The sequence below is a fragment of the Sciurus vulgaris genome, assembly GCF_902686455.1.
Source record: "Sciurus vulgaris genome assembly, chromosome: 1".
Classification (NCBI taxonomy): domain Eukaryota; kingdom Metazoa; phylum Chordata; class Mammalia; order Rodentia; family Sciuridae; genus Sciurus; species Sciurus vulgaris.
In genome coordinates, this window is record NC_136461.1 from 41,735,217 (window position 1) to 41,756,803 (window position 21,587).

General features: G+C 35.3%; 1 protein-coding gene across 8 annotated transcripts in view; it reads right to left on the reverse strand.

Moving 5' to 3' along the window:
• Window positions 1-21,587, reverse strand: part of TUT4 (terminal uridylyl transferase 4) — a 119,076-nt gene that overhangs the window by 88,682 nt on the left and 8,807 nt on the right. For 7 of the 8 annotated variants that reach the window (XM_079141988.1, XM_079141986.1, XM_079141987.1 and 4 more), the window contains exon 2: window positions 462-1,308. In XM_079141988.1, coding sequence (XP_078998114.1) covers window positions 462-1,215 — 754 coding nt within the window. In that variant the 5' untranslated portion in view covers window positions 1,216-1,308. Of the gene's footprint in view, window positions 1-461; window positions 1,309-8,317; window positions 9,772-21,587 lie in introns of those variants that run through there. The other variant, XM_079141985.1, reaches the window with a different exon arrangement.

Genomic DNA, 21,587 nt, shown 5'->3' on the forward strand with positions numbered 1-21,587 from the left:
AGTAGGTTCTTTGAAGCCTAGGACTGAGTTCTTTTAGTTTTCCACTATAAACACATGATTGGCACATTAGAGGAAGACAATACATACATGTTTGGTGAATGAACAAGCAATGTGACCATTTAAAGAGTATGTAGGGCTGGCTAGAGGTGTAGCTTAGTGGTAAAGCACTTGCCAAAGTTTTGATCCTCAGTACTGCTAGATAAATAAATCAAGAGTTTGCGTTTTGGGACAAACCCAAATGACTAAGGAGTCATTGAAATTATAAGTGCACGGCTTTTTTACCTACCATAATAAATGGAAAAGTGGGTTTTTTGGTTTTTTTTTTTTTTGAGATAAAAGAGTCACACTACTAATGTTCTTTTTGTAATTAAAGTAGCTAAACCAGGGCTAATCTAAAGAACATTAACACAGGAAAATCCCACCAAAAATGCAACTGGTAGAATATCCTTATTGGAACTTACTCAAATCATCTGATACGTCTTCAATTCCTGAAGCACTATCATCAGAATCTCCAGCATTATCTGTCTGCATCTGTTGCTTCTGAGATCGTGGTAAGTTTTCCAGAGCACATTTTTCTCTCTGCAGAGCTTCAATATTCACTTTGTCCACAGAAATAAAGGAGGTCAGATTTTTTTTTCCAGTCTGCTGTAATTCTGACTGTTTAATACTTTCTTTCAATAGTAAACTGGTCACCTTTTCTGGTTCTGCTGGTGTACTAAGCCCCTTTTCTGGTTTCATCTGAGAACTAGGTGCTTTTTCTGTTTTCCTCTGTGAACTAAGTGCCTTTTCTGCTTCTGCTGCAGGTGAACAAGGCGATTTTTCTGTGTTCACTGGTAAATTAGGTGACTTTGGTGATTTTTCTGCCTTTGCCTGTAAATTGAGTACCTTTTCAGCTTTCAAAGATAAGTTAAGTTGTTTTTTAGCTTTGCAATGACTTTGATCTCGAAGGACTAACCCCAAATCTTTAGGGCCTGGAACACTGGCAGCATTTATTTTACATGATTTAACGTCTGTTTTTTCTATACACGTATCATTTTGCTTGTTTTTTTTACTACTATTCCTATTTGGAGAGCTGGTCCCAATTTCTTTTGTAGATTTATCATTTCTAGCTTTCAAAGTTTGATTAGTTATAGCTTTAACTGCTTTGTTTTCTTCACAAATAACATTCTTCTTTGGTTCATGATTTTCACTTTTAGATGTCTTAGGCTCTTCCATTATTTGAAAACCTGCTTCTTTCCAATTGTGATATTGTAAAATGGCAGATCTCCAGTAGTTTGAATTGCTCCAAATCCAGTTTAGGCAAGCAAACTATTGGGTTAAAAAAAAAAAAAAAAAAAAAACTGTTATTTAAAATGCAAAACCATTTTTTAAAATGGCAACACATTTATTAAGCTTTTAAAATTTGTTCTCAAAACTGAAGAAATAGTTTTTAAAAAGATAAAACTCAGAAACCTATATGAGAAGGAATTAAAGCCCATTAAGTAGCAGCCAAATGTTCATGGAGAGAATTCCAATATACTTGTCATTATATGGCATCAAAACAAAGGATTTTTAGAGAAGGAAAAAGTTGTTTTACATTCTCAATAAAAATTTCAGGAGCTGGGGATATAGTTAAGTGGTACAGCAGTTGTCTAACATGTGAAGCACTGGGTTCAATCCTCAGCACCACATAAAAAAATAAATAAATAAAAATAAAGGTATTGGGTCCATCTACAACTAAAAAAAAATTTTTTAAAAAGGAATTTCAACAAGGAACTAAAATCTGCAAATAATGCACCACCATTAACATAGAAGTTTATAGAATCCTAAATGGTAAGATCTTGACCATTTTTAGCTCTCTCACCAGTACCTGTTTTTACTTCTAACATTTTTCAAGTTAATTCTAAAAACATTTCCAATCCTCTCCACCTCTGTAGTACAAAGGAGTTTAAATGAATTCTTATGTAAACAAATTTTAAAAATCCATGTCATGTTTTTTACTAAAACTCACAAAAAGTACACCATCAAGAATGAACCCTAAGGGTGGGGATATAGTTCAGTTGGTAGAGTGCTTGCCTAGCATGTACAAAGCCCTGGGTTCAATCACCAGCACCATAAGTGAGGGGGGAAAAATAAAATGAATCTTAAAGTACAAGATGAACTTTGGGTGACAATAATATGTCAAGACTCATTTGATTATAACCAGTGTGCCATAAAGTAGATGTTGATAGCAGGAGATGCTATGCATGTGTGGGACCAGGGACTATGTAGGAACTCTTATGTTTTCTGCTCAAATTTGCTGTATACCTAAAACTGCTCTAAAAATAATGTCTAAAAGAAGTGATAGTAAAAAAAGAACACTAAAATCAATCAGAACCTATTTTGCTCTAAAATATTTTTTAAATTGTGTTAAAAAAGAAATACTGTTTATAACCCAAACTATAAGTGAAAATACTGTCTTGTTAAATTATTTCTGTTAGAAACACTTTACATACTACATTTTATAAAAAACAGGATTTTTTTAATTTTTAAATTTTTGTACTGTTCACCTTGCCATATATGCTTTAAATTCAGAACTACTCCTGTAAACAAAGATAAATATAAAACAAATAGCCAAGCAAGGTGGCACACAACTATAATCCCAGCTACTTGGGAGGCTCAGGCAGGAGGATCTTAAGACCCAGGTCAGTCTCAGCAACTTATGATAGACCCTGTGCAAAACAAAACAAAACAAAACAAAAAAAAAAGAGCTGGGGGTATAACTCAGTGGTAATCCACCCCTGGGTTCAATACTCAGCACCACAAAAACAAAGTTATAAAAAAAAAAAAATGTTTTTAAAGTCTTTTTGCCAACAAAAGCAAACTGCATGGAATTAAAATGTAGAAACTTTGATTTTATTTGATGAATTTACTGAATTATGAATTTGGGCAAACACCTCTAACTATACAAATGTGTATCATATAAACACAAAGTATCACCTAAAATAAAAAGCTTAAAACATAAGGCATTTATTTTCAATTGTCTGTACATCTGCAAAAATGCATTTTCAGAAAAGAAGAAATTAAACTAGATATATCTGCACTAAAGCATCTTACTCAATTTGTATATAGCTTTTCTGTAAGTCCTGTTCACAGTATAGTCCTCTATATTCTTTCTCTGTCTTGATCTCAGTCCAAATTAAATATTACCTTTAATTTTTAAAAAGCTGTTAGGCTCTTTTTTCTAAAATTATTGTACAAAGGAATATTTTAAGAAATTATGATAATTAAAATTTAAGTCAAGATCATACTAAATTTTCACCATTAATTTTTCAACTAATATTATTTTCTAATAAAAGTTATAGCAACTTATAACTGTCTAAAAGAATGCTTTTTGTTCCTAGTTCTTGTACATTTGAATTTAATTATTTTGCATTTATTTATTTATTTATTTATTTATTTATTTTGGGGGGAGTACCAGGGAATGCACTCAGGACACTCAATCACTGAGCCACATCCCCAGCCCTATTTTGTATTTTATTTAGAAACAGGGTCTCACTGAATTGCTTAGTGCCTTGCTTTTGCTGAGGCTGCCTTTGAACTTGAGAACCTCCTGCTTCATCCACCTGCCTCAGCCTCCTGAGCCGCTGATTACAGGCATGCGCTACCATGACAAGTTCTGCTTTTACTATTTTTGACAAAGTGTCTTATAAAATCATCCAAAGAGTTGTCAAAATAAGTGACTATTCCCAAATTCTTGTAGACACCAATGCAGGGTCCTTATTTTAAAAATAAAAACAGGTTCTATATTTAAATGATTATTCTTACCTTATCTAGTAACTAATATAGTTTAAAATTTTCTGGTGCTAGCCTATAATAATACTTTAATAATTTTATAAATACCATTTTATGACATTATGTTAATAACAAAAGTCATTAACAGTAAAGACCTGGAATAACATTAATCCACAATTTTGTTTATAAAACTTTATAGAAACACTACTTACTCTTTCACTCAAAAAAAAAAAAAAGAACTCTATACATCGAGTTTGTATATATAAATAAAAGCTATAAGAATTTTTTTTTTTTACATCAATGTACCTAATACAGATAAGTGCTAGTGGGAGATTCAAGATTCAGAAAAATGCCAAGTTAATAATGTTTCCTGTAATTAAAATTACAGTTAAATTGTTAACGAGATGTTCCAAAACTATACTTATTTTCTAATCTTTCACATCTTTTGGCAAATGTTTCTAAGAAAAATGTCTTATTCCTCAAAAAAATGTGGTAATTTTACAACAAGACTACTATTTTTAATTTTTTCTTTGAAGCTATTAAGAGTAAAATTTTGCCCCCAAAAGCTTTAATTCTTAGAAATGAAATTTTCTCTGAGGAAAGGTTTTGAAAATAAGGCTCAGTGCTCCTCAGTGCACACTCAGCAAAATTTAGTTCAACCAAATAAAAATATCAGACCTACTTTCTAACTCTTGGTTACACTTTTAGAATGGGGTGAGTGGATATTAAATAAGATCCTAACTTTAGTCCAATTATATCTTTATTAACTATCAAGAAAGATAATAATTATATATATGTATATATTTAATTGTAAATGGACATAATACCTTTATTTATTTTTATATGGTGCTGAGGATCAAATCCAGTGCCTCACACGTTCTAGGCAACCACTCACTCTACCACTGAGCCACAACCCCAGCCCCAAGTATGCCAATAATTTTAATGACTTTTTTTTAAAGTTTGAATAATATGGAGTTAAAATAGCATTTAGAATACATTTCATTTTTAATCATTAAGACATCAGCCTATTTCTTCTTCCAGTTCTAATCATATCTTTGGACGTGCTTAAATCCATACAATGCCTTACACAATGCTGGTTACTTAGTAGACATTCAAAGTCACTTGCAATTAAAAGGGTATATCTTCCAAACTGATGTCTTCACATTCTTCTTTTCCTGCTGACAACTTCACAAGAAACTGGAATTATTTCAAGAAGTCTGGTGCCTTTCTATAATTTTTCCATTGTTCAATTTGCCAACTGGCCTACAAGTTCTAAAGTCTGAGTCTTAAAAATAGTTTGGATATAGTAGCTTAGAAAGTACCTGGAACAACTGCTGCAAAATTAATGGAAAAGCTAATCAAAGCAATAGCTACCACTCAAGTAACCTTTCCCTGAGACACACAGGAAAACTATTTTAAGGCATAATTACAGAAAGCTATCAGAAACTTCTACAGCTTTAAAAAACTAGTAAAATTTTAAAAAATTATATATACACTTTTTTTAACCTTTTTCAGCAAAGGCCTGCAATCACTGAGTCACCAAGTGACCCTAAACGAAGACACTGACCCTCTCTTAGTCATTTCTAAACTCTAATGAATGGCACAACCAGCTACCTTAGAGTCCACTCCAACTTAAAATTTAAAAATGTGATTCTATGCATATCTTAAAACAGAGTGATGTTAATGTTATGTAGATTCTGAGGATATATACTTTTTATGCGTTTAATAAATGAATTCTTAATGAATATATTTAATTAATTTTTTTTTGATGGTGGTGGTGGTGCTGGGGACTGAACCCAGGGCCTTGTGCTTACGAGGCAAGCACTCTATCAACTGAGCTATATCCCCAGTCCTATTAAACATTTTTAAAGTAATTAAAATGCTTAATAATTATATAATCTGACATAAAAGCAACTAGTTATTTTAACAATGAAATATTGGCAGTAATAAACCAAGCTTAAAGTATTGATTAACTCTTATTAAACAGTAATTCTCAAATTTTAGCATTCTTTAGAGTCACCTGGAAGGTCCTAAACCACCCCTAACCACACCCATCCCCATCGAAGTTTCTGCTTCAGTAGTCTGGGATGGAGTCTGAGAACGTGCATTTCAAACAAGTTTCCAGGTGATATTGATATGGATAGATTAGGGGCCACACTTAAAGAACCATTCTAAGGACTAATCTTAAAAGTAGAAGTGAAAGGAAATTGTGTTGTTCTATACAATTTTACATACCATTAAGAGTCTGATTCTTGTCAGTCTACTTCATGAGGTAAGAAACCATTTCTGGTTTTGCTTACCACTAGCAGTACTTAAGTGTCTAGTATAAAGCAGACACTCAATAAATGTCTCAAGTTTTCAATTCTGAGAATACTTCAACAAAATTGACATAATGCATTCAAATGGATTAGAAATCATAATCTAGAACTTAAGTATTATATTTATTATTGTAATAATTATATGGACATAATTATATGCTACAATTAAGTTTTTATAGGTGTTCTACATCTGGGGCAATGGGATAAAACTAGGTTAATTTATTCCTCCACCCTCCGACCCAGGGTGAGTTCAGGTAAGTACACCTCTTCATATGAACTCTGTTCTTATCTATCTCATAGTACTTAGCACTTAAAACTATTTGTTTCTTTTCAGTTTGGACTTGAGTTTTTCTGCAAATCTGCTTTTTATAAAACAAAGATGTTTACACAGTTCAAAAAGTCAGTAGTACTACAAGGAAAACAGTCTCAAAAGCAACTGCTTTCAACTTTTTTAACTATCTCCCTATATCTAAATAACATGCATAAGATGGTATTTATTATTTTGTTTTAGCTTTAGATGTTATCTCTATGACTTCCTACCATGGAAGATATGGATTTGGCCATTTCAAACATTCCTCCAGAAAAAGACAGAATTGTATATACACAAGTATGTCCCCACCTGCTACAGTTTGTATATTGTTTGAGTCCATCCCCCAAAGATATAAATGCTGAAAGTTTAGTCCCCAGTGTGGCAATACTGAGAAGTGGTGGAATGTTTAAGGGAGAAAGCCTGGTTTGAGAAAAAGGATGCTGAGGGTGCCACCCTCTCCAAGGATTAATGTAGCTCTTGCAGAACCCCAGTTAACTCACATTTGAGTAAACTGTTATAAAAACAGCAAGCCTAGCCCCTGAAATGCTCTGGCTTCCTATCTTGTATTGTGATCTTTCCCTCTTATATGCACTTTCACCACAAGGCCATTTGTCAATGTTGTCACATACTCAGAGGCCTTCGCCTAAACCAAGCAGATGCTGTGCCATGCTCTTGAATTTCCAGAACTAAAAGTTACATAAACCTCTTTTCTTTATAAAATACCTACCAACTAGTATTTTGTTATAGCAAGAGAAAACAGACCAATGCCATAGCCTACCCCCATCCTCTCAGGATTTTAATTTAATATACCAATATCATTCACAGGTGAGCCAAGTATTACACTCTGCAGAGAACCTGCTAGATGCTCATCAAAAATCATTTTCTCTTTTTTTGGGGGCACATGACTAGACTACATCTTCCAGCCTTCTCTGTAGTTAGGTGTTCTTAGGTGATTCAGTTTTTACTTCAACATGCTTTCTTCACCTTCTCATTGAATAAAATTCTCAACCATCCAGTTTCAATTAAACAATTACATTTTAATTCAGGCCAATGAGTTCTAAATTTTTGTACAGAAGAATCACTGAGCTCCTAGGGCTGGGGTTGTGACTTAGTGGTAGAGTACCTGCCTAGCACATTGAGGTACTGAGTTTGATCCTCAGCACCACATATAAATAAAATAAAATAAAGGTATTATGTCCATCTACAACTAAAAAAGAAAAAAAAAAGAGAATCAACTAGCTCCTAAAAGCAGAATCTGACTGGACAGGTGGACAGGTTAGAGTGGGACTTCCTATTCTGCATTTCTACTAAGACCAGGTAGTAACCTATACTGTCAGTCTTCGGTCATACTTTTTTTAAAATATATATATATTTTTAGTTGTAGTTGGATACAATAACTTTATTTTATTTTTATGTGGCCCAGGACTTCAAGCATGCTAGGTGAGTGCTCTATGATTGAGCCACAACCCCAGCCCCTCAGTCATACTTTAGACTGGCCAGCATAAACAAGGAAACCTGGAGCCTCTAAAAGACCATATGGAACTAACTACTCATCTAGCTCTAGTTACCATACCTAGGAACTATTACATAAGAAAGAAATAAAACTCTGTTTTATAAACATGTTATTACTGGATCTAATCTTTTGACTGAAGTAATACATAAACTGTAACAAAATCACTTTCCTTTTGATACACTTTTCAAATTAATCACTTTTCTTTTTGGTAGTACTGAGAATTTGAACCCAAGGCAGCACTCCACCATTAAGCTGCATACCCAGTTTTTTTATTTTATTTTGAGAACAGGCTCTCACTAAGGTGCCAAGGCTGGATTTATACTTGCAATCCTCCTGCCTCAGTTTCCTGAGTTACTAGGATTACAGGCATACATCACCACACCCAGATCACTGTCTCATTTGTAACCTTTGTTATATACCTACCAATAACTCATTGACAGAACTATATATATTTTCTTGTTAAGTTCAAAGCATCAAGTAATCTGTCATTTTTGTTGTCTGCTCCTTGGATAGCCCTTATCAGGGAGTCTTCTGGCACTACTAGACTTCCACCACAGTTGTTGCCCTCAGACTTTCTTTCACTATCATTCTAACAATTCCCTTTCCCTCTCTCATGTTGACTCTTCTGTTTTCATCTTTCATGATTTACTTCCTCCTTTTTGATGGAGCACAACCTCCAGGAGCTTTCTAAGGAAGGAAACATGGGAGAGAGTGAAGAAAATAATTATTCCCCACTTATGGTATTTCATTCTATGTAGAACATTCATTATCATAAAATTCCTCACCTCTTTCCACTCCCCTCATTCATTCTTTCCCTAAAAAAACAGGGTGATTATATCATCAGTGAGGTTGAGGAAATGATCTGGGCAACATTTAGCCTTTTCCCATCTCCTTCCCCTTTGGATCCTATTACCCAGAGGGAAGAAAATTTCTTTCTGATTCTTCATTCTCTAACCTTTACAGGAGTAAGTCTCACATAGGACTACAGTTGTGCCTAAGGGATAAATCTGCTAATTCTGGCATTTAGTAGTAGTTAAATATTTGAAAATATAAACTTCATTTTCCAAATTCAAAGTTTTTGTGCATAATAGGAGTAACAGAAGGAAAAAAGAGAGAGATGGGTGAAGAAAACTATTAGAAGAAATAATGGCCAGAACCTTCTCAAATCAGATGGAAGACTCAACTATACAAATCTCAGCTCAATTAACTTTAAGGAGAATACACTCAAAAGAAATCCACATTAAGATACCCCATAGTCAGACTGTCAACACCCAGAGACAAAGAGAAAATTCATAAGCAAGCAAGAATACAAAGGTTAACAGTTGATTTCCCATAAGAATCGAAAAACTAAGAATTCTCCAGCCAGCAAAACTACCCTTCAATAACATCTCCAGATAAGCAAAATCTACGAAAGTTCAGTACCAGTAGACATGCCCTACAAGAAAAATCAAAATGAATTCTTAAGACTAAAATGAAAAGATTACTAGACAGTAACTCAAATCCATAAGAAATAAAAATGACTAGAAGATACAACCACACAGATAAATATAAAAGTCAGTGTTATACTTTTGGTTTGTAATTATTGGGGTTTTTTTCTTTTACATGATTTTAAAGACAAACACATAAAAATAATTCTAAACTTATGTTAATAGACATATAACTTATTAAAGTATACAGTCATAATGACATTGTGGTCAATGACAGATCACATGTACAACAGTAGTCCCATAAGATTATATGGCTTAGAGACATCATAGACAACTTGGTTTGAGTAAGTGTACACTGATGTTTGCAAAATGATAAAATTGCCTAGTAACATATTTCTTAGCATTTATCCACATCAGTATGAGAATAAAAACTCTCAACCGGAGCTGAGAGTTTTATACCACTGAAACCGAGTTGGCATTACACAAGCTAGGTTATTATAAATGTAAGATGTTATTACACTGTTATTTTCCAGGGCAATAACAAAGAAAATAAAAACGTAAAAAAGGAAGAGAATCAAAACCATAGTTTATAAAAAATAAACTAAATACATAAAAAGGCAGTAAAAGTGTGAGGAATAAAAAGCACATAAGAACACAGAAAAGAAGCCAGACATGGTGACACACACCTGTAATCCCAGCTACTGAGGCTGAGGCAGGAAGATCACAGTTCAAGTCTAGCCTCAGCAACTTAGCAAGACCCTGTCTCAAAATAAAAATAAAAATAAAAAGTGCTGATGATGCTGCTCAGTATCACACACAAAATAAATTAGAATACAGAAGAGAAATAGCTAAATGGTAAATCCTTCCTTATCATTAATTACTTCAACTGTAAATGAACTAAACTATCCAATTAAAGGGAGAGGTTGGCAAATTAGATTTAAAAAAAAAAAAAAAAATGTGACCCATCTATCATCTACAAGAGATCTGCTTTAGTAACAAAGAGATGGAAAATAAAACGATAGAAAAAGATTTTCCATGCAAACAGTAACCAAGAAAAAGCTGGGGTGGCTATATTATTCTAGAATAAAATACACTAAGTTAAAAAGGTTATAAGAGACAAAGAAAGACATTATGTATTGATAAAAGGTTCAACTCAGTAAGGACATATAACAAGTATATACAAATACCCACCAAACTAGAGACTCTCAAAATACATGAAGCAAAAGTTAACAGAATTAAAGAGAAACATAGTTCTACAAAAATACCTGGAAACTTCAACACCCCAATTTCAATAGACCAACAAGACAGAAGACGGATAGGGAAATAGAAGACTCGAACAACATTATATACCAATGGACATAATATATACAGAAAAGGGCTGGGGCATAGCTCAGATGTACAGCGCTTGCCTAGCATGTATGAGGCAATGAGTTTGACTCTCAATACTGCATATAAATAAATAAAGACCCATTTAACAACTGAAAAAAATTTTAAATATATGTGCATATACACAAAGAAGACTTTACCCAATGTCGACAGAATAAACATTCTACCCACAAAAGTGTGTGACACAAAAAGCAAACAGGATGGGAATGTAAGCTCAGTAGTAGAGTGACTGCCAGGCATGTGTAAGGCCTTAGGTTCAATTCCCAGCACCACAAAAAAAAAAAAAAAAAAAAAAAGTTCGTTTTCTTTTACTTTTTTGGTACTGGGGAATGAACCCATGACATTTATCCACTGAGTCACATCCCCAGCCCTTTTCTATATTTTATTCACAGACAGGGTCTCACTAAGTTGCTTAGGGCCTCACTAAATTGCTGAGGCTGGCTTTGAACTTGCGATCCTCCTGCCTCAGCCTCCCCAGTCACTAGGATTAGAGGTGAGCATCACCACACACAACTAAAAATTCTTTTTCTGGCAACTGAAAAGAAAAAAGAAACATGAAGGCCAAGGAATCCTATATTTTCTTTATTACCCATGTTACCTTCCTGAATTAACCAACCACTTATTCTAAAAAAGATGACATAAAAGAAAGATAATAAAACTCATTGTTCCTTTTCCTTTCAGTCCTGCCTTGTGCATCAGCAAGTTAAAGATAAAGTATTTCCAGAATGTGCAAATAGAAGTAACATAAAACAGTTAAGTTTCATACAGGAATTCCACTGTTCTGGTAAGAATGAAATAAAGATACATGTAGAAACTGAAATACCAGCAATTCCACATTTTCATTTATTTTGTTTTAGTTAATTTTTTTAGTTTTTTTTATTTTTTGGGTACTAGGGACTGAACTCAAGGAACTCAACCACTGAGCCACATCCCACCCCTATTTTGTACTTTATTTAGAGACAGGTCTCACTGAGTTGCTTAACGCCTCACTTTTGCTGAGGGTGGCTCTGAACTCTGGATTCAACAGCCTCAGCCTTTTGAGCGGCTAGGAGCCCCTGGTAGCCACTGGGATTACAGGCATGGGCCATCTGCATTTAAAACTACCATTGTGCACCACATGGATGAATGGTAAAATCCGTCCTTAACAATTTAAAGTTTTTAACTGTTCTTTTTTTATAATGGCATTAAAAAGTAAAATTAAAACACTACAAGTTGAAAGGGTGTACAAGAAACTAAAAGTTTTATGTTTTAATATATGGCACTTTCTTCCTGCTTTTTAAACAAGAAGCTCTGCAATTTTGATTCTGTATTAGGCCCTGCAAATTATGTGGCTGGGGTTACATTTTTTTTTTTCAGGTAAACAAATATTAATCTGGAATGAAATATAACAAACATTACTTGAGATATATAAGGGGCTAGGTTAAGTGCTGGGGACTAATATCTAAAAGGGGAGATAGTCATACAAACAAATAAGGACAATAATTTGCAACCCAGAGGAAAAAGCCTAAGAAAAGCCTTCATCATGAACATAACAGTTAAGTTAAAAAAGAATTTTAGTAAAGAGCATAAAATGGAGAAGTTACAGAGCTGCAGCTGCAGAGAATCATAACAGTATAAGCATTAGAATGTTTCTTCTGACTCAGTATTGGCTGAAAAGAATGCAATCAAAACTGTAACCAAACAAGGCATTATGCTTCCAGAAAAATCTTAAGGAAAAGTACTGCAAGCATCAATAACAGCTGATGAATCAGGATCTACAGGAAAGGTAGAGAGATTCCACCAGTTAGCTTGAAAGTTAGACATCATGGTCTTTTCCCAGAATACAAAGGTACCAAAAAGGAGTTCAAGATGACAAGGAAATTTCTTAGAGACAGCAACACTGAAAATACGCAGACTAAAATAAATCACTACTGAAATGACATCACCTGAGCAGCCCATTCTACTGAAGTTCAAAAATCCTTTATCCTATAATTTCCATGTCTCTCCTTTTAATAAACTAATGATATCTAAACTTAAAAAGAGATGGAGGATAAGTTCTAATAGCTGACTGCATGTATAAATAAAATGTGTTCATAAAACTTAGAAGTTCCTCAAGACCACTGAATAGCATGCAGAATGATGAATTAAATGGGAATATAAATTGGTGCATACATTTGCATAGTGAATTGAGTTTATCCTTTGGCAAAGAGAAACAACAGATTTCTAAAAAGAGTAGCACTGTTTCTGTTTTAGGTTAATTTCTATAGAACAAGGAAGACAGTACAAAGAGAAAAAGAGATGAGTCAGTAAAATAAATAATAGCCATTAGCAGTAACAGTGAAAAGCATTCAAAGGTTCCTTGGAGTCTTATCACGAACAATTTCGGTGTCATCACAAACAATTTTGGTAGACTTTCAAGGGGGAGAGAGGCTGTATAAAGTTAAATGGGGCTGGAGTTGTGGCTCAGTAGAGCACTTGCCTGGCATGTGTGAGGCCCTGCGTTCAATCATAAATAAAAAATAAATAAATAAATAAATAGATTCACTGACAACTAAAAAAACCTTTTTTTAAAAAAAGGGTTAAAAAAAAGTTAAATGGGATTCCTGAAGAACCTTTTAGATTCTTCAGTAGCTAATAAGCTCTGTAAATCTCTAAGACAAAGATATAATCTGTAACACTTCCCAGACTTAGCTGACTAAATAAGCTTCTTTTGCCAGTACCACTTATTAGTATCTTGAAGAGCTGTGAGTAACATGAGTTTTTAAACACTGTTCTTTAAAACAGGAGGCCAGCATAGAGGAAGAAAAGTATAGCGCAGTAGAGGGCTTAACTGGTGGTGGAAGTAAGGGGGATGGATAAAACAATACCAAATGTGAGGAACAGTAAAGGAAACTGACTAGAATACTGCCAAGCTACAGTAAGGGGCTAGCCAAATATATAAAACACCAATCCACTGCTTATACAATCTGCAGATATTTAAATACATAGTGGGTAGGGAATTTACAAAATGAAAATTTCAACAGGGTGAGGACCGAAGTAGTAACAGAGCTGATAGGACAAAAGGGATAAAGCACCCCCACCTGCCCAAAAAAAAAAGGCCATATAGAGAAAGATAAAGCAGAAAACTAAAGAAACATGAAAGATGCACATATATATAATTTAGAAGATTTGGTCAAAAGTAGAATTGTTTTCAACCATGTGAGTAGTTGAAAGTAAGAGTTGAATACCACTAGATATTCATATCATCAAGGAAATATCAAGAAAAGTAAGAGCTGAATATAGAAATTAAGGAAAAATAAAGTTAAGGTGTTAACCTTCAATTTTATGCATATGATTGCCTAATACAATGTCAACCATTACATCAAAGTTATCAGTGAATATAGAGGAGTGACTTTGAAATGACAAAGGTGAATTAAAAAAAAGACCAGACTTACAAGAGGAAGAATATTACAGGTGGATAGGCGGTATATTAAAAATATAGACCTAGACAGGCATGATGGTGCATGCCTATAGTTCCAGTAACTAGGGAGGCTGAGGCAGGAACATAACAAGTTCTAGGTCAGCCTGGGAAACTTAGCAAGACCCTGTCTCAAAATTTTAAAAAATGGGGAGGGCATCTGGGATATGGTTCAATGGTAGAAAGCTTGCCTAGCAAGTGCAAACCCCTGGGTTCAATCACCAGAATTACAAAATGATTTTTTAATTTAAAATTAAATACACACACACACACACACATACCCCTATCTCACATAGATACAGATATCTGGGGCTGGGAATGTAGCTCAATGGTAGGGCACTTGCCTAGCATGTATGAGGCCTGGGTACAATTCCTACTACCCAAAAAACAAACGAACAAAGCAAGACAGATATCTGGATTTAAGGCTCCAAGGAAGCAGATGTGAGAAATAATCTATATCCCTTAGAAGATTTACAAAAATTATTTGTCGACCTTTTTTCTGTTCCAACTTATCTAAGAAATAGAACAAGAGAGTAAGGAACAACATAAGAATAGGGGGATGGGAGATGAGGATATCTATAAGCAGTTCTGAATACTTACGATTCTGAAATGTCTTCCTGAGGAAGTATAAACCTCATAATATTGAAAATCACTGGTTTAAAAGTGGTGGTATCAGAGAAAGTTTAAATGCAAGTTCTAAACACAAAACAAAAAAATTTCAGCCAGACAAAATGGTGTCTACAAATAATTCCAACTACTGAGGAGGCTAAGGCAGGGAGATTATAATTTCAAGGCCAGCCTTGGGCAACACCGTGAGACCTCATCCATTAAAAATCTTTAGGGCTGGGGAGATAGCTCAGTCAGTAGAGTGCTTGCCTTGCAAGCACAAGGCCCTGGGTTCAATTCCCAGCACCACAAAAAAAAAAAAAAAAAAAACTTTAAAAATTTATGCATAAATATCAAATATCTACCAAAAATGGGCAGAGCTAACAACACCAACACATAATAATGGCACAACTTTGTACAAAAAAATACTAGAGCTCTTACAAATTTTCAGTTTAAAAAAACACAACAAACATGTTTAAAGGTGCTCACTTCGGCAGCACATATACTAAAATTGGAACGATACAGAGAAGATTAGCATGGCCCCTGTGCAAGGATGACACGCAAATTCGTGAAGCATTCCACATTTTTAAGAAAATTTCAGACCAATATCCTTAATGAACATCGACGCAAAAATTCTCAAAATTTTAGCAAATCGCATACAAAAACATATTAAAAAGATAGTGCACCATGATCAAGTGGGTTTCATCCCAGGGATGCAAGGTTGGTTCAACATCAGGAAATCAATAAATGTCATTCACCATATCAATAGACTTAAAGTCAAGAATCACATGATTATTTCAATAGATGCAGAAAAAGCATTTGATAAAATACAGCATCCCTTCATGCTCAAAACACTAGAAAAAATAGGGATAGTGGGAACATTCCTTAACATTGTAAAGGCCATTTATGCTAAGCCCATGGCTAATATCATTCTAAATGGTGAAAAACTGAAAGCATTCCCCCTAAAAACTGGAACAAGGCAGGGATGCCCTCTTTCACCACTTCTATTCAACATCGTTCTTGAGACTCTAGCCAGAGCAATTAGACAAACCAAAGAAATTAAAGGGATACGAATTGGAAAAGAAGAACTCAAACTATCCCTGTTCGTTGATGACATGATTATATATTTAGAGGAACCTGGAAATTCCACCAGAAAACTCTTAGAACTCATAAGTGAATTCAGTAAAGTAGCAGGTTACAAGATCAATGCTCATAAATCCAACGCATTTTTATACATAAGTGATGAATCTTCAGAAAGAGAAATTAGGAAAACTACCCCATTCACAATAGCCTCAAAAAAATAAAATACTTGGGAATCAATCTCACAAAAGAGGTGAAAGACCTCTACAATGAGAACTACAGAACACTAAAGAAAGAAATTAAAGAAAACCTTAGAAGATGGAAAGATCTCCCATGTTCTTGGATAGGAAGAATTAATATTGTCAAAATGGCCATACTACCAAAAGTGCTATACAAATTCAATGCAATTCCAATTAAAATTCCAATGAGGTACCTTACAGAAATAGAGCAAGCAATTATGAAATTCATCTGGAAGAATAAGAAACCCAGAATAGCTAAAGCAATCCTTAGCAGGAAGAGTGAAACAGGGGGTATCGCAATACCAGATCTTCAACTCTACTACAAAGCAATAGTAACAAAAACGGCATGGTATTGATACCAAAATAGAAAGGTAGATCAATGGTACAGAATAGAGGACACGGACACAAACCCAAATAAATATAATTCTCTCATACTAGACAAAGGGGCCAAAGATATGCAATGGAGAAAAGATAGCCTCTTCAACAAATTGTGCTGGGAGAATTGGAAATCCATATGCAACAGAATGAAACTAAACCCATATCTCTCACCATGCACGAAACTAAACTCAAAATGGATTAAGGACCTCGGAATCAGACCAGAGACCCTGCAGATTATAGAAGAAAAAGTAGGTCCAGATCTTCAACATGTTGGCTTAGGACCAGACTTCCTTAACAGGACTCCCATAGCACAAAAAAGAAAAGCAAGAATCCATAACTGGGATAGATTCAAACTAAAAAGCTTTCTCTCAGCAAAGGAAACTATCAGCAATGCGAAGAAAGAGCCTACAGAGTGGGAGAAAATCTTTGCCAATCATACTTCAGATAGAGCACTAATCTCCAGAATCTATAAAGAACTCAAAAAACTCTACACCAAGAATACAAATAATCCAATAGAAAAATGGGCTAAGGAAATGAATAGACACTTCACAGAAGATCTACAAGCAATCAACAAACATATGGAAAAATGTTCAACATCTCTAGTAATAAGAGAAATGCAAATCAAAACCACCCTAAGATTTCATCTCACCCCAATTAGAATGGCGATTATCAAGAATACGAGCAACAACAGGTGTTGGCGAGGATGTGGGGAGAAAGGTATACTCATACATTGCTGGTGGGGCTGCAAATTAGTGCAGCCACTCTGGAAAGCAGTGTGGAGATTCCTTAGAAAACTTGGAATGGAACCACCATTTGACCCAGCTATCCCACTCCTTGGCCTATACCCAAAGGACTTAAAATCAGCATACTACAGAGATATAGCCACATCAATGTTCATAGCTGCTCAATTCACAATAGCCAGATTGTGGAACCAACCTAGATGTCCTTCAATTGATGACTGGATAAAGAAACTGTGGTATATATATACAACGGAATATTACTCAGCCATAAAGAATGATAAAATTATGGCATTTGCAGGTAAATGGATGAAATTGGAGAATATCATGCTAAGTGAGATAAGCCAATTTCAAAAAGCCAAAGGACGAATGATATCACTAATAAGTGGATGATGACACATAATGGGGAGAGGGAAGGGTTAGTGTTAGGGTTAGAGTTAGGGTTAGGGAGGGGGGCAAGAATGGAGGAAGGAAGGACTGTATAGAGGGAAAAGAAGGGTGGGAGGGGTGGGGGGAAGGGAAAAAATAACAGAATGAATCAAACAACATTATGTAAATTTATGATTACACAAATGGTATGCCTTTATGCCATGTACAGAGAAACAACATGTATCCCGTGTACAATAAAAAAAACATGTTTAAAGATACAGCATTAACTACCAAGTGTCATTCATCCTTACAAACATGTAAAGTTAATACACAGTCTTGCAGAGCATCCATTTTATGTATTAATGAACACTCTAAGTTTATGAATTGCCTACTTCTTGTTTTAAAAACTTACTACAAGGACTAGGGATATAGTTCAGTGGCAGAGCACTTACCTAGCATGCACAAGGCCCTGAGTCCAATTCCCAGTACAACAAAATTTTTAAACAAAATTAAATATTAAAATAAACTTATTACAAAGGACTGTAATCCTAATAATATGGTATTGGCATAAAGACAGGCACACAGACCAACGGAATAGAGAGCCCAAAATTAAAACCTCAAACATATGGTCAACTGATTCTTGATAGGGATATGAAGGTCTAGGGAAAAGACAGTCTTTTCAACAAATGGTACTGGAAAAATTGCATACCCATATGCAAAAACGACCTTTCACCATACCCTACATGATACACAAAAATTGTCTCCAAATGGATCCATAACCTAAATGTAGAACCTAAAACTTTTATTAAAAATCCTAGAAGAAAACAGAAGGGAAAAGTTTTATGACACTGGATTCAGCAATGGTTTATTGGATATGACACCAAAGGCACAGGCAACAAAATAAAAAAGACAAATTGGACAAAAATTTTAAACTTCTGTTCATCAGAAGACACTATTAGAGTAAAAAGCAACCCACAGAAGGCAAAAAAAAAAAAAAAAAAAAAAAACTGGTAAATCAAATATTTGAAAACAGATTAATATCCAGAACATATGAAGAACTCCTTACAACTTAATACCAAGAAAATAAACAATCCAATTAAAAAGTGAACAAAGGACCTGAACAGACATTTCTCCAAAGAAAATATATGAATGGCCAGTAAGTACATTAAAAGATGTTCCACATTACTTATCATTAGGTAAATGCAAAGTAAAACTATAAGGAGACTACTACACAACCACTAACATGGCTATTATTAAAAGCAATAAATGTTGGCAAGGATGTTGAGAAACTGGAACACTTATCACAAAAATAAAGTGTCTGTTATCCTGTACTCACATACCACAGTCAACCCAGATACCAGACACCAGGTATGTGGGGCTTTTTCTCCAACCAGCAAGTAAGCAATCAATTCTACATACACCAGCTTGGTATCCTCTAATTGAATTCAAGGCTGACACTGTCTACCTGAAAATTGTATTGGACCTCACAGGTTGGGGTCCCAGTTCCCCAAACTATCCCCTTTCCCACTCTGGATTCCAGTCACAAGCCTCAGCCAGGTTGTTTTTAATCTGTGCTTCTGATAAACCAATCATATATCAGTTTGATTACTTGTTTGAGTGGATCACAGATTTTAGGGAAACGATGGTTAGCACTTTATTATAAAGGATATAGATGAAGAGATACACAAGGTGAAGTATGGGAGAAGAAGCACAAAGCTTTCAGGCCCTTACCAGGCATCCCACCCTCCAGGAAACCACATATTCAGCTACCTGAAGTTTTCCAAATCCTGTGTTTTGGAGCTTTTATGGAGACTTCACTGCATAGGCATGATTACCAATAAGTGGGGAGTGAAAAGTCAGCAAGATCCGGCTGCTCATATTCTTTAGCATTCCTTCCTCCAAATTATGGGGCAGGATCCCTTCTGGAATGAGGATGGTCTTATGACCTATTAACCAGGGAAGGTTATAGAATTTCTTTATGTTTTGGCTCCAAGACAGAAAAGTAGAAGATCAGAGTTTCTATGGCCTACTTTGAGAAAGAAAAATTCTAGTTTTTGTATTCTGCCTAGGGGAAGAGTTTATGAGTCAGAAACTGTGATCAAAAACAGATGATGGATGGATAGATGGATGGATAGATAGATGGACAGACAGAGGTAGATAATATCATATTTGTGCACTGCTGGGAATGATATAGCCACTGTGGAAAACAGTGTGGTGTTTCCTTAAAATAAATAAAGACAGACAGGATTATCATATGCTATAGTTTGGATTTTACATGTCCCCCAAAGGCCCATGCATTAAAGGTTTAGTCCACAGCATTGGCAGGTGGTAGAAACCCTAAAAGGTGTGGCCTAGTGGGAGGTCTTCTACTCACTGAGGGCATGCTCTTAAAGTGAACAGTGGGACCCCTAGTCTCTTCCTTTTTTTTTTTCCCCTCTTCCACTTACTGGCCATTAGATGATCAGTTTTGCATAACATTGTCTCCATGATGTGCTGCCTCACCACATGCTTGAAAGCACCAGGGCTAATCAATTATACACTAAAACCTCCACCAAAATAAATCTTTTCTCTTTGTAAGCTGATTATCTCAGACATTTCTTACAGTAATGGGAAGCCAACACAAAATTAGTACCAAGAAGTAGGGTAGTTGTTGCTATACCTGAAAACAATGTAGAAGAACCTTTTAAATTGGTTTGTAGGAGGAGTTTGGAAAAGTCTCAAGGAACAGGCTAGAGAAAGCCTAGATAGCTATAAGGGAAGCTGAACAGGTGATTCGGTACAGGCTCAGACCACCAAAATGCTGACAGGAATACAAACAATAAAGGCTATGCTGATGGAGTTTCAGATGGAAATGAGGACTTCATTGGTGACTGAACCAGTAGCCACCATTGTTACACAGTAGCAAAGAATTAGGCTGCTTTCTGTTCACACCCTGAGACCTTGTTGGAAGCGGAACTTACATGGACTAAGTTATCTGGTGGAGAAAATTTCAAGGCGTCAAAGCCCTCAAGGAAGGAGCCTTAGTACTACTGGTTACTTTTAGCTAAATTTACATTTATAACCATAAACAAAAACAAACAGAGGAGAATGATTTGGAAACCTGTAGTCCGGCCAGAAAAGAAGCACATGTAAAGAAAAAGTCCAGGAAGGTGTAGGTGCTAAAGAGATTACCACAATTAAAATGATGTCAAGGGGCTGGAGTTGTGGTTCAGTGGTACAGCGCTTGCCTGTTATGTGTGTGACCCTGGGTTCACTACTCAGCACCACATATAAATTTTAAAAAAATAAACAAAAGATCCGTTGACAACTCATTCTCTCTCTCTCTCTCTCTCTATATATATATACAGATAGACAGATAGATATAGATATAGCTATATAGATATAAAATTAAAAAATAATAAAATAAAATAAAATGAAGCCAAGCACTAGGCACACAGATAATACCCTAAGGGCATCTCAGGAATCAGCAAGATCCCCACCAGTGGCAGACTCAAAAGTGTAGAAATGCAAATTGGTTTCAAAGTCTTTACAGGACACAATCTTTTGGGAATAAAGCCCCAGAGCACCTCACTCTGCCAAGGACACCTCTCCCTGTGTCCAGATACCAAGGCATTCAAGGACCACTATATCCAAGATTCAAGCAGGTCCAGGTGTAACTTCCCACTGGTGGCAGACCTATGGTCCACATGATGTTGATTTTGTAGGTATACAGTAATGGGGTCATAAAGGCTTTCACAGAGAATTCAAATACCTAAGAGGCCAGGCAGTGTGTAATAGGATGCATTGACAGGGCAATCCAAGGAATTGTGCAGATGAAGCCAAAGCTACAATTGGAGACCCTAGAAAGTCAGAGATGCCAAGAACATGGACTGCCAAAGGAAATGTCAGGCAGTGTGCAGAGCTAGTCTCAGAGAGTAGCCATGTGGGCTGCAACCAGCCTTGCCACAGGTATGGACTTTCCAAGCTTTTGGGAGTTCACATCCCACCACACTGCCCTGCTGAGTTTCATTCTTGCTTTGGTCCTGATCTCTTCTT